Here is a 19,417-nt window from a genome sequence, read left to right as displayed (position 1 = left end):
TTTACCACAATGAAAAAAAAATGACTTTTAGGAAAAAAACTTCATTTGATTGGAGGTCTACATCAAGTCTATATATGGTAGTAACCCCAGGTCTTAATACATATTAAGTATCAAGGGAGGAGATAGAATTTGAAAAAACAGTTATTTTCGGGATAAATCGCTCTGGCGTTACAAACCGAAGGTCAGAGGAGAAAATCATATGCAGTTTGGAGATGTCCCAAGTTGCCTTATTAAGTGGTATGAATGTCAACATCCCGTCCTTAAAAAAAGGCATTAGCCGGCCAGCGCCCTTTATGAATGATTTCAATGGTTTTAGCTACCCAAATAATTTTAAGTTTTAGAGGATTTAATGTACATGGAGATATTGGGTATAAGTCGGGGGCAGTGGAGGTGGGTGAAATTTGTGATGTCCTTGATGGATTTAATAATTCTCATGACTTCAGTGGCTTTAAGGTTGGGTTGTTTGTTTGTTTGTTTGTATGGTGTTTTTACGCTGCATGGAACCAGTGGTTATTCAGCAACGGGACCAACGGCTTTACGTGACTTCCGAACCACGTCGAGAGTGAACTTCTATCACCAGAAATACACATCTCTCACTCCTCTGTGGACTGGCCGAGAATTGAACCCGCGACCACCGAGGTGGGATGCAAACACCATACCAACCACGCCACTGAGATGCTCTTTAAGGTTGGGGATGATCATGGTGCTCTTGGGGATGGCAGTGAGGATGACGACGACACTAGTCTAGTAGAGGACAGTGTTGGTGAATCGGGTGGAAGTGAAGCTAGTCTAGACAATAGGGAGAGGAACAGATTTAATTATTAACAGAAGCAGGATAAGAATAAGCATGTGGAATGTGAGGACAATGAGCCAGAGTGGCAAATTTGAGGTGGTCAAGAAGGAAATGCTGCAAATGAATCCGAGTATCTTGAGATCGAGTGAAATACCATGGAGAGGAGCAGGAAGGACAGAGAGTGAAGACCACACCCTTTACTTCTCTGGAGGAGATAGACTTGAGAGGGGAGTGGGTATTATGATGAGTAAGACAGTATCAGGGTGCATTTTGGAATACTGGGCAGAGTCTGATAGAGTAATTCTGATGTAAGGGGTCATCCATTCAACATGAACTAAATCCCGTGGTGATGGGAAATTTTAATGCAGAAGTGGGGAGTGACCGATTTAAAGATCTGGTTGGACTGGGTGCTCGTAACTTTACAGGAGAGATTAATTTCATGGTGTGATGCAAATGAGTTGATGTTAACAAACACAGGTTCAAGAAACACCCTAGACTATTCTACCCTAGACTATTCTGGACATGGAAGAGCCCAGGAGGAGGATGTGAAAATCAAATAAGACTACATAGCCATAAATAAAAGTTTTAGAAATGCCATAATGGACACCAGAACATTCCCGGGTGCAGATTGTTACAGCGGTCATGTTCCAGTAGTGGTAGATATAGCCCTGAAATTGAAGAAAGTAAAAAAGAAGAAAAAAGAAGAAAGATGACAACTAAAACTTCTCATAACAGATGAACAACTTGAAGAACAATACAGAGTGGATGTGCGTAACAGATACGAAGTTTTAAATAGTAAAGAACCTTTAGAAGGGGAAGTGGAACTGGATAGATATGAGAAAGTTAAGGATAGCATTTACTGATCCAGCAAAAGAAATAGTACCTAAACAGGAAAGAAGAGGAAGACAGAGATGGATGACTGACTCGACATTAGATAGGATGGAGGAGAGAACAAAAAACAAAGAAAACAACTCTTAAAGATGTGAAGAACTGAACTTGGAAATTACATATGCATGTGATGCAGCAAAGGAAGATTGGATTAATGAGCAGTGCAGGGAAGTGGAAGAACTGGAAAGACAGCATATGATTGAGAGCATGCATAGAAAAATAAAGGACGTAGTTGGAAGGAGAAGAGTAACAGGAGGTAATATGATTAAAAACCGTAAAGGAATAATTGTTCGGGAAATTGAAGAGGTTTTGAAATGTTGGGAAGAAATTGTAAAGGACTTTTTTGAAGATAATAGGGGTGAAAACCAAGACTGCACATACCAAAGCATGGACCTGATATACTAGAAGATGAAATAATCAGTGTACTTAAAAAGTTTCAAGAAAGGAAAAAGCCCAGGTATCGAAGTTACAACTGAAATGATATTAGCAAGTGGAGATTTTGGATTATGAAAAACTGCAGAGTTAGCCAGGAAGATATATGATACAGGTTACATACCAAAAGAGATGTACAAATCCATCTTCATAGCCCTACCTAAGAACCTGGTGCAGATCTTTTTGCAATATATGGAGAGATCATCTTGAGAAGTATGGAGGATATGGAAGGGATTAAGATCGGAGGAGTAAATATTAATAACATCAGATATGCAGTAATCATTGCGGACACAATTGAAAAACTGGAATTATTAGCAGAAACAGCTAACAGGGAGAGTGAAAAAAATGGGACTGAAAATTAATGTAAGAAAAATGGAAGTTATAGTTGCATCAAAGAATCAAGATCCACCAAATTGTAATATAATGATAAGCAGTCTACTAACACAAGATGTAAGAGCAAAACAAGATATTGAGAGGAGGATTCTGATAGCTAAAAGCTCTTTTAACCCTCTTGAGCACAGGCTGAAAATATGAGGGTTAATGTACACGACTTTTCCCCAAGGCCAAAAAGAACACGCACATGATATGAATGTACACGACTTTTCCCCAAAGCCAAAAAGAACACGCACATGGAAATGTTTTTTTAATTCGCTATGTCCAAACTATAACTGATAAACGCTTCTGGTTAGTACTATTATGTGAGCAAATGATTAAATTATTTCCTAAAGCAATCAGACCATCTTTACAAGGCTTAGAAATAATAAAAACGATGTGATGAAACCTGAAATTTTATAAGAAAAATCGTAGATATTTTTTGAAAATAATCATGAAAAATATAATAAATATGTTTGGGGAGTTTGTTTTATACCTAAATTGTGCAATTGTATAGAAATGTTTGATCTTTCACGTGGAAGCAATAATTTTGCTATTAATGTGTTTGCTAATGAGCTGTAATTGATTAAAAAATGCTAATGTTTTACGGAGTGCAATTTTCAGATTTTCCAACCTATTTATGTTGACTTTTTTTTATTGTAGCTAAGCAAGCTAGTGACGTAGGGTTTGTGTTTTCTTTGAGACTTTTCTATGACTGGCATGTTTTTTTTTATGAATTTTTCCAGAACATAACTTACATATGACGCAGTTATGGAAAAAAATTTATTGACGCGCTACGCGTCATCAGATCACGAGAGGGTTAGGAATATGAAAAACCTTCTACCACATAACAGAATTGGAATTAAAAAAAAGAACAAGACCTCTGAAAAAGTGTGTGGTCTACTCTCATGTATGGATCAGAGAGCTGGACAATCACCAGGGAACTGAAAGCCAAATTGAACCAAGTTGAATGCAGCGGAGATGTGGTTTTATAGAAGAATGCTGAGAATATCATGGACAGATAGTGACAAATGTGGAGGTGTTAGCAAGAATTGGAACACAGAGCCCTTGTAAGAGAAATAAGGAAGAGACAAACGAATTTTGTTAAGACATATAATAAGAGACAAATGAATTTTGTTGGACATATAATAAGAAGTGAGAAGACAGAGCATTTGTGCCTTACTGGAAGGATAAAGGGGAGAAGAGCAAGAGGTAGAAAAAGAGTAAAATACTTGGACAGCTTGGTGAGAGACTTGGATGGAGATTATATTGTAAATCAACTAATACAAGTAGCTAGAGATCGAGAGAAGTGGAGGCAAATGACCGCCAACATCCAAGACACGGCACTTTGATAGATAGTTAAGTTGGGTAGCAAATGACTGCCAATGTCCAAGACACGGCAATTCGACAGATAGATAAGCTGGGTTATAAGAGTATAAGTTTTTTGAAGAATTATGGTTATAAGTTGGGAATAAGAGAATAAGTTTTTTGAAGAATTGTAGTTATAAGAAAAATGAAGTTTCGATTCTGTAGTGTTAAGGAAAAATTACTGTATGTACTTGTGTAACAAGCAATCATGCATATCATGCGACCCCTAAAATTTTCACCCTTAAAAAATTATCATCACATATCTCACGCATCAAGAGAGTTGAATTTACGAGACCAAATAATAATAGGGCTAACCTCTTTGCCTCCTCTTTATCTATTACATTTTTTAGTTACACTAATCCCTTTTTCTCCATGTCTTTATCTCTCCCATCTTCTAGTTAAGTTTAAAAAAGTAAAAGAGAATGCCAAAAGTATCATTAATAATGTTATGCTTGTTTTGAAAATTCACACAGCCAGAAACAGCCGATTTGCTATTAACAACCGAATCTGATAACAACAGCCTTCTTGCTTGCATTTCAACCATTGTACGTAGTAAAAAATACTGTAGGTATGTCACAAATGATGTTAAGGAGAATAACACATACATTTTTATTACTATATCCTTACTCGCTATGGAGAAAAGATCGGCAAGGACATATACTACAGCCGACCCCCTGTATTCACGTTCTCCGGATTCGCGGAGTTCTCTCTGGAACATTTCCCCATATTATTCTTGGAAAATTTGCCTATTCGTGGTATTTTTCTATGAGAAATATCCACAAATACCTGCTCTTTTCTATCTATTTCATCATAAAATGCATTATTGTGATAAAATTACTAAAAAAGAAAAGGTATAAAAATTTTTAGTGGAGGTTTTCTTGAGTTTTAACCAACAAAATAGGTTTTAAGCATTTTTATAGGGGTTCCAACTATTCGCGGGTTCTAACTATTCGTGGGAGGGGGATTTCCTCCTCAGCCATTAGCTAAGATGAGAGGCTCGGCCTCACGCATTTGTGACGTCATAGCGCACTGTGTGTGAATGACCAGTATCATCACCATTGTCATACATATTATTTAGATCTGCGAAGTGTAATCTGAATGATGGGTATCATCATCATCGCCATGGGTATTATTCAGATCTGCGAAGTGTACAGGCGGCCCGCGGTTAACGGCGCAATCACTCAACGGCGAATCGGTTTTTACGGCGGTTTGTCAAAAATATTTATTAAAAAAATAAGGCATTTTAAAGGTATCTTTACGGCACAAATTTCAGTTAACAGCGCCGCTAGCGCCGTTGTCTAACGAGTTCATACATATGTAGAAATGCCGTTCAGACCATAAAGGTTATGCAAATTATATTAACAAATTTTATGGAGAGTTATTACGTATGGTATTAGGGTAAAATATATGCTCTGACGCTGTTCTATGCCGAAAATATCGAGTTACATAAGTGCAAATTTAGCTATGGATGTGTCGATTCATAAATGTTCATGCTTTTGTTTTCAAATGTGTATGAAAATGTATTTACGTGAAAGGCATTATTATTTCTGTACAGAAATATGATACAAAGGCAGCTTTTGAAACTGCCCTTCACGTTATCAAATACGATGTTTTTTCATGTTCTTTCTTGTAAGCCGCCGCCTGCCGCTCTTCCGAAAATATCGATTTAAAAAAAGTGCAAATTAGCGTTTGATGTGTCGATTTTATAAATGTTTATGCTTCTAAGTTTAAAATGTATATTGAAATGTACTACGAATAGGGTATTTTTTATTTCTGTGCAGAATATGATTAAAAGGCAGCTTTTGAAACTCCCCTTGAGTTATCGACTACGATGTGTCGATTCATAAGTGTTCATGCTTTTGTTTAAAATGTGTATGAAAATGTATTACGTGAAAGGCATTTTTTATTTCTGTACAGAAATATGATACAAAGGCAGCTTTTGAAATTGCCCTTCACGTTATCAAATACGATGTTTTTTCATGTTCTTTCTTGTAAGCCGCCGCCTGCCGCTCTTCCGAAAATGTCGGTTTAAAAAAAGTGCAAATTAGCCATCGATGTGTCGATTTTATAAATGTTTATGCTTTTATGTTTTAAAATGTATTAAAATGTACTACGAATAGGGTATTTTTATTTCTGGTGCAGAAATATGATAAAAGGTAGCTTTTGAAACTCCCCTTCAACTTATCGACTACGATGTTTTTTTCAAGTTCGTTCTTGTATGCCGCCGTCTGCCGCTCTTCCGAAAATATAGAGTTAAAAAAAAAAGTGCAAATTTAGCGATCGATGTGTCGATTTTTCAAATGTTTATGCTTTTATGTTTAAAAAAATGTGTGAAAACATATTGCGTAAAGGTATTTTTCATTTTTGTACAGAAATAAGATACAAATTAAGGCAGCCTTTGTAACTAGGCTCCACGTTGTAAGGGGATGGTTTTTCATGTTCGTTCTTGTCCGCCAGTTCCGAAAAATGCATTGTGTTATTTTATTAATTACGCATCTTTTCCATAAATCCTTTAAAAAGTTATACATTATTTCACTGTATCCAAGAATATTGTATGTATTCTCATATTATTGTATTTTAAATACTACGGCAAACTTAGCCATATTCCCGCGGAGCGGCCAATGTTGTGGTTTGAAATCAGCTGATGAATACGAGTCTGTTTCACCATAACGCAATTCTGAGCGAATGCTTTTGCTTCTAGTTAGCATAAACGAATATCTATATACTTGACTTATATGAGACAAAGTTATTTTTCCATATACAGCGTGTTTTTAGGTGGAAATATTTATTGAATATGTCTCGTTGTGATGTGAACTACTATTTTTTTTCGTTAACAGATTACGTTGGCGGCATGTTTATTGCGTAAAAAATTACGTGATTCCGTTCGCAATACGTAATCCTTTATATCATCGTAATACGAACTTTTACACTATATCTTATATCGGCGTCGTGAACCAACAGTAAAATGTGTTCTTTCAAGCACAGTAGTTTTGATTAAAATGATTTTATCCCAATTTTATCTACAGTTGTGTGATGGCATGCAGACGTTTACTGCAGTTTTACTCCTTGTTGCCGATGTACGATAATAGTCATTAGCAGCTTGAACAGTTTTCTCAGCTTCAGTTATAACTAGGTTTAAATTTAACGGTATATTTCCCGATTGATCTTTATCTATATTGATCTCTGATCTATAGCGAATAAAGTTATTACATTAAGATATCTCAGTTCTATTCTATACATAACGCCATTTATAACAAATACGGTAATGTTTGCACTGTAGTACGATGATCGAAAATACAAGCAAACAGATGTTATCCAGTTCGGTTGTACTTAGAAAAAAAAACAAAAAAAAAAAAAAAAAAAAAAAAAAGTAGTTTTTTTTCTCGTTCGGTTTGTTCATGGCTGTACACGTTCACGCAACGAGTATAACGTTAACACCATACTTTCATCATTCTCTTTTGCTGTTATTGAACTTATGTAACTAGAAGATGGATAAAGTTAGACCATTGTAAATTGATCTCTCATAAAATCGAACTATGTAAGACTAATGATCGTAACCTGAACACTACAGCTACCTGTACACTGTATAAACTTTATTATATCTTTACATACTTTAGACACCCACATGTACTGTACAGTAATTTCTATAGTACTATACTGCATAAATATAATTTTACTTATTGCGCCGTTGTGGGATTACAGCGCCTTTGACTGGTCTAGAGTTTCGAAAGAAGGTGTGCGGCGGCCGTAGGCTTTAAAATCGCTCAGCGTCGAAAATCGCTTGGCGTCGGTGGCCAGGAACGGAACCCCTGCCGCTAACCGAGGGCCGCCTGTATTCTGAAGGCTTCTGCTCAGCCATTAGCTAAGACGGAAGGCTCTACCTCACACATTTGTGACATCATAGCACACAGTGTTTATGAATGATCGCTATCATCATCATCGCCATATGTATTATTCAAATCTGTGAAGTGTATTCTGATCATCCGCATCACGTATGCATCTGCCTAGAAGCCGAAGAGGAAGACCTATTTTCTCAAAACTAAAAAGCTTGCCCGTAAGTACAAAGGAAGGAGCTACTTCCATTTTGGCCGCAGTCGACAACTTGAAATCCATCATTGCTGAACATGAAGTAAGAATTTTTTTTTCTAGGTTAACTTGTTTTGACTAACTTTAGGCATTTGATAATTTATTTTTTTCTCTTGTTGAAATAGGTTTTGTTGAAAATGACTAACAAAAGTGATTAACAGAGGCTAATAATGTACTTACCCATTTAATTTTATATGGGGATTTAGTTACAATTACATTATATAATTTCTTACTTTTATCGTTACTATGCACATAGTCGTTCAATATCAACTTACAACAAAACATGAACGCTATCATCTATACTGATAAACTAGGCCTACGATTTTTGCTAAGATCTTACGTTATACGAATTAAAGTTAGGAAATCATTAAAGTCGTTGTGGAATAACTAAACTGATTATACAGGCACATTAATCATTTTCACATGCAAAAAAAAAGTTTATGTCACTGTCGTTGTAGAATAACTAAACTGATTATACAGGCACATTAATCATTTTCACATACAAAAATTGTAATGTGTTATTGGATGCAGTGAAGTGAAGTGTAACTTTTCAAAAGATCCATGGAAAAGATTCATATCCATTATGTTTGTATTTTATCATATAATACTATGTGATTATTACATACTCAAATTTTATATCTCATGTATGATGTGACCCCTTACGTATATCTCATGTATGATGCGACCCTCTTAAAATTAGCTCCAAAATTAGGTCTTGAAAAGTCGCATGATATGTGAGTATATACAGCAGGTTGAGGAAAATGAGTTTCATTTAACCCTCAAAGGGCGAAGTGGTATTTTAAAAATCGTCTCCCATACGCCAGCGGCGTTCGCGAGTGAGCGCCGAAGCAGATTTTTTTTTTTTTTTTTTTCAAAAAATCACAGCACGCTTAGTTTTCAAGATTAAGAGTTCATTTTTTGCTCCTTTTTTGTCATTGCCTGAAGTTTAGTATGCAACTATCAGAAATGAGAAAAATATCATTATCATATATAAATATTGGGATATATGACAGCGCGAAAAAAAAATTCATATACAGTAAGTCCTCGGGTTACGCCGGTCTCGACTTACGATGTTTCGTGGTTACCAACGCGCCCCCATAAAAATATAAAAAATAATATTATGCGTCGTTCCGTCTTACGTGGTTTAGTGTCGTAAGCGACGTAAACAAACGCGAACTAGTTCCGGGCGCACGGCGGAAGAATACGCTTTGTGGGGGAGAGGACGGCGTCGCTTCGCTACGCTCATTCCTCGCCCATACGCCATTTTGGTTGTTTACGCTGCCTCTCTCTCCCTCGTGTTGTATCGTTTTTGTAACTTTTAGCTCTTTGTTATGGCTCCTAAGAGCAAGGCGGACTCTTCTGATGGTAGTGCATCGAAGAAAAGAAAGGCCATCACCATGGAAATTAAAGTGGACATTATAAAGCGATCTGAGAAGGGAGAAACGCCAACAAACATTGGCCGCTCGCTTGGCCTTAGCCGTTCGACCGTTGCTACCATTATCAAAGATAAAGAGCGCATCGTTGAACATGTGAAAGGATCTGCTCCTATGAAAGCGACAGTGATAACCAAGCAGCGTAGTGGCCTAATAATTGAAATGGAAAGGTTATTGGTGCTTTGGTTGGAAGACCAAAATCAACGGCGTATCCCAGTCAGCCTTATGGTGATTCAGGAGAAGGCGAAAAGATTGTTTGAAGCGTTGAAAAAAGAAAAGGGGGAGGGAAGTGAAAGTGAAGAGTTTGTGGCTAGTAGGGGTTGGTTTATGTGATTTAAGGCTCGGGCCAATTACCATAACCTTAAAGTGCAAGGTGAAGCTGCTAGTGGGGATGAGAAAGCAGCGAGTGAATTTCCTAAAGCGTTGTCTGAGATAATTAAGGAGGGGGGTTATTCTGCTCAGCAAGTGTTTAACGTGGATGAGACAGGTTTGTTTTGGAAGCGTATGCCTAACCGCACTTACATCGCCAAGGAGGAGAAGTCAGCACCCGGTCATAAAGCCAGCAAGAAGAGGCTAACTACTTCTTGGGGGTAATGCTGCTGGCGACTTCAAACTGAAGCCCTTGTTGGTGTATCAGGCTGAAAATCCAAGGGCACTCAAGGGCATTTGGAAGGGTCAACTACCAGTAATTTGGAAGTCCAACAAGAAGGTGACACTTGCAGTGTTTGAGGACTGGTTCGTAAACCATTTTGTTCCAAGTGTGGAGCGGTATTGCGCCTCCAAGGGTATCCCAATTAAGGTGTTGTTAGTGCTGGACAATGCCCCTGGACACCCTGCCCAGCTGGGAGACTTCAACCCTAATGTCAAGGTGGTTTACCTTCCATCTAATACCACGGCCCTTTTACAGCCTATGGACCAAGGAGTGATTGCTTCGTTCAAGGCCTACTACCTACGAAGGACAATTGCTATGGCTTTACAGGCAACTGAAACCAAGAAGGACTTGACTCTGAAGGACTTTTGGAAATCCTACAACATCCTTGATGCTGTAAAGAACATTGCTGATTCCTGGGAGGAGGTTAAGCAAACAAACATGAATGGTGTCTGGAAGAAAATTTGTCCTCAATTTGTGAATGATTTCCATGGGTTTGAGGACACAGTTCAGCAAGTTGTCAAGAACGTTGTTGCCCTGAGTAAGGAAATCAATTTGGAGATGGAGGTTGATGATGTTACAGAGCTGCTGTAGTCTCATGGCGAGGAGTTATCTGCTGAGGACCTGATACAACTGGAGAAGCAGATGATAGAGGAAGAAGAAGAAGCACCCACCCCAGAGCCTAAGGCTTTCACAAGGCAGAACTTGGCAAGAGGTTTTGCAGAGTTGCAGCAAGCGTTGGCAACTTTTGAGGCTCAGGATCCCAACTTGGACCGGTTCACTAGGGTTTCCAGAGGCATCATGGATTTGATGGAGTGTTACAAGGAGATCTTGGATGAAAAGAGGTTGCTCTCTGTTCAGACTAACCTGGAGCAGTATTTTAAGAAGGTAGAGAGGCCTGCAAGAGATCCTGTACCCTCTACCTCAGCTGCCTCTGCTAATCCAGACTCGCCTGCCCCACAATCTCCAGCACCTTCTGAATGTTCTGCTAACCCAGACTCGCCTGCCCCACAATCTCCAGCACCTTCTGAATGTTCTGCTAACCCAGACTCACCTGCCCCAGCATCTCCAGCACCTTCTGTAGGTTCTGCCTTACCTCAAGACTCACCTGCCCCAGCATCTCCATTATGTTCTGCCTCACCTTAAGACTCACCTGCCCCAGCATCTTCTGGAGGTTCTTTTTCTCTTCACTAACCTCCCCCAGTCTCTCCAGCACCGCAGCTTCCTCTCCAGTGTGCAAGCCAACCAAATTAATAAAGGTAAGGAATTGTTCTCTCGTTGTTATTGATACGTATTTACATTAAATCATGTGGTATTTTTTAATGTTCTGACTTACGCTGAAAAACGTGTTACGACGCATCTTAAGAACGGATCAACGTCATAACTCGAGGACCCCCTGTATAATTGTATACAAATCGTGCTGTGAGCAAAACGGTTAAAGCTAACAAGTTAATTTTTTATTGTTGTATTGTACACAAAATTGCAACCATTTTGGTATATAACACATTGTAAAATGATCAAGGCAACACAGAGAAAATCTTATCACAAAATGATACATGAATTCGTAACGCGCCGACATAAAAAAAAAGATGTTTTCAAAAATTCACCATAAATCAAAATATTGTGCTAGAGACTTCCCGTTTGTTGCAAAATGAAGGTAATTGATTGAATATTACTAGACTGTAAGTGTTGTAGCTTACAATTGCAGTTTTCGAGCATTTCGGTCAAGTTAAAGTTGACCAAAGGACGAATTTTGTCTATTTATCGTTATTTATATGAAAATATTTCAAAACTGATAAAAGCTACAACCATGGGTTGTTTTTAGATGTATTCTACATGAAATTGCGCACATTTTCATATATAAAACTTTATGTGATGGCTAATTTAAAATTGTGCAAACATTACGACAATCGGACGAAAGGAAAAAGTTTATTTCATAAATTCACCATAAATTGAAATAATGTGTTAGAGACTTCCAATTTGTTGCAAAATAAAGGTAAATATTTGAATATTACTAATTTCGGTCGAGTCAAAGTTGACCAAAGGTTGAAATTTTGGCACTTATCGTTATTTATATGAAAATATTTCAAAACTGATAAATCTACAACCATGGGTTGTTTATTGTTGTATTCTACATGAAATTGCGCACATTTTCATATATAAAACTTTATGTAACGGCTAATTTAAAATGGTGCAAACAGTACAACAATCGGACGAAAAAATTTCTTATTTTTTTCGGAAGAGTTACCGCAAGGATGTAAGGTAAATGTGTTTTTTTTTCATAAATTCACCATAAATTGAAATATTGTGCTAGAGACTTCCAATTTGTTGCAAAATAAAGGTAAATGATTGAATATTACTAGAATGTAAGAATTTTAGCTTACAATTGCATTTTTTTACCATTTCGGTAGAGTCAAATATGGCCAAAGGTTGGAATTTTGGCACTTAGTTATTTATATGAAAATATTTCAAAACTGATAAAAGCTACAACCATGGGTTGTTTTTGGCTGTATTCTACATGAAATTGCACACATTTCCATATATAAAACTTTATGTAACGGCTAATTTAAAAGGGTGCAAACATTACGACAATCGGACGAAAAAATTTATGATTTTTTCGGAAGAGTTACTGCGCGGACGTAAGGAAAATTTTTTTTTTCATAAATTCACCATAAATCAAAATATTGTGCTAGAGACTTCCAATTTGTTGCAAAATGAAGGTAAATGATTGAATATTACTAGAATATAACAGTTTTAGCTTACAATTGCGTTTTTCGATCATTTCGGTATAGCCAAAGTTGACCCAAGGTAGAAATTTTGGCACTTATCGTTATGTATATGAAAATATTTCAAAACTGATAAAAGCTACAACCATGGGTTGTTTTTAGTTGTATTCTCCATGAAATTGTGCACATTTTCATATATAATACTCCATGTAGTGGATAATATAAAATGGTGCAAAAATTATGTCAAAATGACAAAATAATTTCTGAGATGTGTCGCTGATGCTTTTTAGTGCGAGGAGAAAGAAATTTGTGCCTGTGCGCCTGGGTAACGATTGTAAACAAAACAACTCCTTGATCCGTGAGCTCCCAGCATCCCCCATGGCGCGTGATACAAAAGTTTTCACCTAGTAGGCCTATAACTATTTTTCAGCAAATTTTTAAAAAAACTTTTTTTATATCGACGTATATACGTCCAATCGGCACCCAAGAGGCAATTTATATCGACATATAATACGTCCAATCAGCGTTAAAGGGTTAATACCCTCCAATTCTTTTCCCATCCTACTACCCCAATTGCCTCCATATTAAAAGCCCTTACAAGATGGTAAAGGGGAATGTTGTCACAACTTCCCATCCAAAGATGCGTCGTAAATATTTTACAATAAACACAATCAGACTTTGTTCCTGGGTTTAGTTCTTATCTGTTATGATATTGTCTGAGGTGTAATTATAATTTACCAAAATAAAATATAAAAACTGTCTAAAGGAAAACAGGTTTGCACTGGGTGGGAAATATTCGCTTTAAACGTTGAAAGTACAGATATCTTATTTTAATTTTTTGTCTTATACCATGAGAATTTACATATTTTCTCTATTCACTGATGAGTTTTTTTGAGTTTCTCTTAAATTGGTCATCCTTAAATTTAGCCCGGTCACGAGTGTATGCATCAGTGTGTATCAGCCCAAACTATGCAGGTTAATGCTGATTCACAGTGTCTGCATAAAGACACAGCATGAAGAATTCTGACAAGAACAAAATCATTCAAGTGCCACATGGTGGGACACAAGTGATTACAGAAACAGTCCTGGCAGGTTAGCCCAGCATTATTTGCTATATTTTGATTACCGATTGCACCTAATGGTGTGAAGATATAAGCTATTTTAACAGTAGGTAAGACTCATTCCTAATAATGGGAGAAAACTGGAATAAGACAGTGGAAAAACTATGACAGCTAGAAGGGAAGGAGGGTACCAAAAGGAATAGGTGAAATGTAAAGGGTAAAAAATAATAAAGTGGGGACCAAAGGCATGCTCCAAAAAATGTGATACTATCTAACTACAAGGCTCACTGTAAGCATTAACAGCCAGAGGGAAGCAGAGAGTTCTACTTAAAATACAACAAAATCTCTAATGGCCACTTCATTTCACATGACATGGAAAGTCAACAACCTATCAAAGAGACAAACCTTATTGAAAAATATTGGGCATGAAAAGAATTTAGAGATATGAGGACCTTTTCAGTAGTCATTTCTACAGTTCTACTCAGTGTCTGTTATTGGTTATCTTTTTCATTAGTGTAAGTTCTTACTAATATTAAGATCAACGTAGTTGATTTTCTATCCTGGCTAAGGTGAAGTAGCATAACAATAAGCTGACACTCCGTACAAAGTGCTCTGTAAACAGAACAGAAGGTTCTTTACAGTATCCCTGTAGTCCCTGGCTGTACAGCTTTCTGTAGTCAATTTTTTATGCTTCCTTGATCATTTCTTCATCTTCCTTAACTTTGCTTTCTCCAAATTTTTATTTTCTTATGATCAAATCTTTTGCGCAAGCCTTTCAAGAATAAGTAACTAACAAAAAATTAAATATGAAGTAGAAATATATTTTTTGATCACCAGAGGATCTCAATTTCCAAGTTTACAAAACTAGTACTGCAAGAGTGCTCATCAAACCCTGGCCCAAAACAACTATAGTACAATGAAACCTATTGCGAAAACCAAATTTGTATAACAGACTAAACCTGAAACCTGCTCTATACAAGGAGCATACTGTTTTCTTACACATCCTGTTTTCTTACATTCATAAAACAGAAAAAATCTTCAAATGGTTCATACAACACAATATACTATTCTGTAAAATTCTGCTAGAGTAACAGTCATGCAACAATGTAAAGAGAGAAGAGCCTTTTTGTTTAGTTTCACCAATATGGAACCAAGAGCGGACATTAGGGACCATCATACATACAAAACAGTATACAGGTCTTATGTTTACGACTAAATTCCTGTTTTAAATATTTCACCTTATCCACTCCTATCTGAAGATTTGAAATTCAGGTATAATATTATATTACAATAATCATATCTCATCTTACCAATTTTTTTTTGTCTTGATTCATATGTTGTTTCTCTTTTACTTTCTGTTACAATATTCAGTGTTACTCACCTGCACCCGTGCACATTTTTTTCGCAGGTGGACCATTTGTTGCACCCCCCGCCTTCTTGTTAGCCCTTTGTTTGTGCTTATTTCCAGCAATGTGAGTTGCTAAAAGCTGAGGAGAATTGACAGTTACATCACATACAGTACACCGAATAACACCACTAACATCATCTCTTTCAAAACCCTTCTCTTTTTCTTCTAAAGATCGTAGTAAATCTTGTGATTTTACCTGCAAATACACATGATTATTGTATGATTAGGCATATGATACAATATAAATATTTTTGTTGTTTCTATAAACTATAAAATAGGTTAACAGGTAACTGTAAATGTCTAGCCAAACATGTTATTGGTTCAATGTAAATAACATCACAATATTTGAAAGTAAATTGTATTTTTCCTAACTATACAAACCTGAGGTCATTTACAACGGGAATTACTTAAGGCATAGCCTGGACACAGCCACTGAAATCTTTCAAATAAGGCGGTTCGGTAGTTAATTACTGGTCCACTAGTCGACAGTCCCACCCCCCCAAAACTGGATGTAAACTTTCCAAAATGCTTTTGTCCCATATACCAGATTGGGGTGGCATGAGGTGGGGAGTTAAGTGTGTAAAGGACCTCAGGTTTGTTTAGTTGGGAAAAATACAATTTACTTTCAAAAACTGTGATTTGTTCCTACACAATATACAAACCCTCAATCCTTTACATTAGGAAGACTAACTGATTAGTGGAAGGAATCTGAGTGAGCCTCTCTGAACCAACTGGGATTCAGACTACCTGAGATTTTCTTCCTGGTCGTATAAGCCAGGAGGGAAATCCAACCCCTGGCATCTGATCAGAGTTAGGAACTGCGAGACCAGAGTCAGTTTTCTGGGTTACTCGTAACTCCCTTATGAGTAACCCAGAAGACTGACTCTGATCTTGCAGTTCCTAACACTGATCAGATGCCAGGGGCTGGATTTCCTTCCTCGCTCTTACGACCAGGAAGAAAATCTCAGATAGTTGAATACACCTTATGAGAAAGCAAAGAACCATAATGTCGGAGACAATGGAGACAATAAAGCAAATACAAGCAACGAGTTTGTCTTGTAAAGGGGAGGGGAGGCTATTTGCTTCTATTAACTAGTCTAAGAAAATGGATAGGTTACTCTAAGGAGTGTCTTACCTGCATTGACTGCCCAGTCCAGCATGTAACGGTTCGTATATTCTGCCTAAAGGGAAAGAGTATTATGAAAGAGATGAAGGAGAGCCAGTCATTCCACAGACATACTCATTCATAAAGAAACAACGAGGTACGATGCAACTTTGTTCAGTTAGAGCAGCTGGGTAAGCTACACATCTTGTTGAGCAGGCATCACCAGTCCCAAAGAAAATGTGTACAGTGGGCCACCCGTATTCGCGTTCTCTGTATTCATGAACACACGCATTCACGGATTTCTCTCTGGAACATATCCCCCCAATATTTGTGGAAAATTTACCTATTCACAGAATTTTTTTCTGAGAAATATCTACAAATTTCTGGTTTACTTTTATAATTTTTTTTTTTTTTTTTTTTTAGGCATTTTCATAGGGTTCCAATTATTCACCGGGCAGGGGGGGGGGTTGGGGGGGCGTGTCGTCGTCGCTGTCGTCGTCTCTGGTATGCATTCCCCGTGAATACAAGGGAAGACTATGGGGCAGACCGATACTAGACCAATTTGTAACATCAAAGAACCAACACCTCCCACTTTACTTCTCGCCAGCCCCGAACTGCAAGCGTTGGCAACAGATGCAATGCTCATAAGGACCTGTGGGCAACATCCTGAAGGTAATGAAAGGTGAAAGTGGTCTGGCATGCCCAGACCCCTCCCTTCAAAACCTGTTGAATCAACAGGTTCTTACAGAATGCAAGGGACAGGGCAATGGCCCTGACCTCATGAGCTCTGGGCCGAAGTGTACTGGTGTTGTCTTCGCCATCAGCAGAGTATGCCTTCCTGATCATCTCATGAAGCCAGAAAGAAACAAGTGTTCTTGGACACTTCTTTCTTGGAATCTCTGTAACTAACAAAGAGTCGTCGTCGACACTCAGGCCGGAGATGTTGGGTCCTCTTCAGATAGTGCCTGAGCACTCTAATGAGTCAAAGTAGCATCTCGTCTGGATCATCACCAACTAAGTCACTCAGAGAGGGGATGGTGAAAGATTTGAATCTAGCATCAGGGACCGATGGATTCTTAGTCTTCACGAAAAAAATTCGGGACAAAATTGAGCCCTAGAGATACGATTTCTCCTGAGTGTTTTACATCGAAGGAGAGACCATGAAGTTTGCTAACTCTTTTTCCCGATGCTAGGTCTTGAGGGTCAGATCCGTGTCTGATGAGTCAGGCTCTGGAAAAGAAGTCACATTCCATGCAGGAGGCCTGAGATCCCTGGGTGGGCAAGACCTTTCCAAGATCCTCAGGAGTAATGATACCCCAAAAGAGGAAGAGATATCAATACCCTTTAGCTTCAAGACTGGCATAGTGTAGCCCTATAGCCTTTTGCACCTGAGACAGAGAGGAGCTACTCTTGGCAAAGGTAGACAAGAAAGCCAGTGACCTGCTGAAGAGTGGCTCCGACCAGAGATATACCTCGTCTACGACACTAACCACAGAAGATGGCCCACTTTCCCTGGTATACCGCTGTAGAGGACTGTCTGAGGTATACTCCCATCTCTGTTGCTGCTCAGTGAGAAAAGCCTCTCGCTCACAAGAGATAGTGAATAACCTCCAGCCGTGAAGACACAGGAAGGCACTGCCTGACGGTACTGTTTTACGTGCGGTTGACACAGAAGGTCATGCCTAGGAGGAATCTCTCTCAGTGCCTTGGACAGAGGAGCCAGGTCAGGATACCAAATGGCCTCACCAAAATCATCCGGAGATTCGAGATAGTCAACACTGTTGATCACCATGTGAATCATCCAAAACTGGGGAAAGGCGTAACCCTTGAGGTTGTCCCACAGGTGTTGGAACGGGTCCTCTGCACCAGCTCATGGGTCTGGTATGATGGAACAGAAAGTCTCCAACTTCCTGTTGCACCAGGTGGCAAATAAGCCTAGGACTGGTTGCCCCCTAAGGCTGAACAACCTTTCTGCCACTTCATCGTGTTGGGACCACTCGGTTCTTATCACCTGATTCTGGCGGTTGAGGTTGTCTGCTCCCATATTCTTTTTGCCTGGAATATACCTGGTTGACAGTTCCAATGAGTGGTGAGGCGAGACCCCCTTTCTTGTTGATGTATGCCACTACTGTGGTAATGTTGCTCGTCAGCACTACAGTGTCCCATCACTCAATCCTGAAACTCTTCGAGAGCCAGGAAGGCTGCCTTGAGTTCCAGGATATTGATGTGAAAGTGCTTGTCGTGATGGTTCCACACTCCTGCAGTCAGCAACTCCTCCAAGTGCGCGCCCCATCCCTCGGTCGATGCATCTGAGAAAAGAAGCATGTCTGGAGGGGGAGTGTGAGGATTTCCAATTACGAGGTTCTTATCGTCAAACCACCAGTCCAAATCCTCTTTCACCTCCCGCGAGAGGAGGATGAGAGCAGATTGACAGTCGTGGGACTGTGACCAAAACTCCCTCAGTCTTTGCTGTTGGGACTGAAGGTGAAGCCGCCCATGAGGGACCAGCTTCTCCAGAGATGACAGGTGACCTACCACGACTTGCCATTACCGAGCCGACTGCTCCTGTTGAGACAGGAACAGTTGCGCTGCCTCTCTGAACCTGCTGATGTGAGAGTCTGAGGGGAAGACTCTTGCCGCTCCCGAGTGTATCAGCATGCCCAAATACTTCGTCCCCTGCTTGGGCTCGAGATCAGGCTTCTCGAGATTTATCATGATCCCTAAATCGTGGCAAAACTTGATGAGCCAATCCCTGTTCTGTGGCAACTGCAAGTGGGAGCTTGCCAGGACCAGCCAATCGTCAAGATACCTCAAAAGATGTATCCTGTGCAAATGTGAAAAGGGTGAAAACACTCATGAACAATTGGGGAGTGGTCAAGAGCCTGAAACAGAGTGCCCTGACCTGGTACACTGTCTCCCCAAGGATGAAGAAAAGGTACTTGCAGGACATTTGATGGATGGGTATCTGCAAATTCGCATCCTTAAAGTCCACCAAAAGCATGAAGTCGTTCTCCCTGATGGAGGCGAGCACAATATGTGCTGTCTCCATCTTGAACAGTCTGGCAAACAAATCAGTTCAGGGAAGAGAGGTCTATG

At 38.9% G+C, this 19,417-nt stretch overlaps 1 protein-coding gene across 15 annotated transcripts in view; it reads right to left on the bottom strand.

The window, feature by feature from the left end:
• LOC135220554 (zinc finger protein 385B-like) overlaps nucleotides 1-19,417 on the bottom strand; it is a 657,479-nt gene that overhangs the window by 98,268 nt on the left and 539,794 nt on the right. For all 15 annotated transcript variants that reach the window (XM_064257760.1, XM_064257761.1, XM_064257766.1 and 12 more), the window contains one exon: nucleotides 15,190-15,412. In XM_064257760.1, coding sequence (XP_064113830.1) covers nucleotides 15,190-15,412 — 223 coding nt within the window. The remainder of the gene's footprint in view (nucleotides 1-15,189; nucleotides 15,413-19,417) is intronic.

The sequence above is a fragment of the Macrobrachium nipponense genome, chromosome 2 (genome assembly GCF_015104395.2).
Source record: "Macrobrachium nipponense isolate FS-2020 chromosome 2, ASM1510439v2, whole genome shotgun sequence".
NCBI classification, from domain to species: domain Eukaryota; kingdom Metazoa; phylum Arthropoda; class Malacostraca; order Decapoda; family Palaemonidae; genus Macrobrachium; species Macrobrachium nipponense.
The sequence above is the reverse complement of the archived record's forward strand: the minus strand, read 5'-3'. Positions and strand labels throughout refer to the sequence as shown.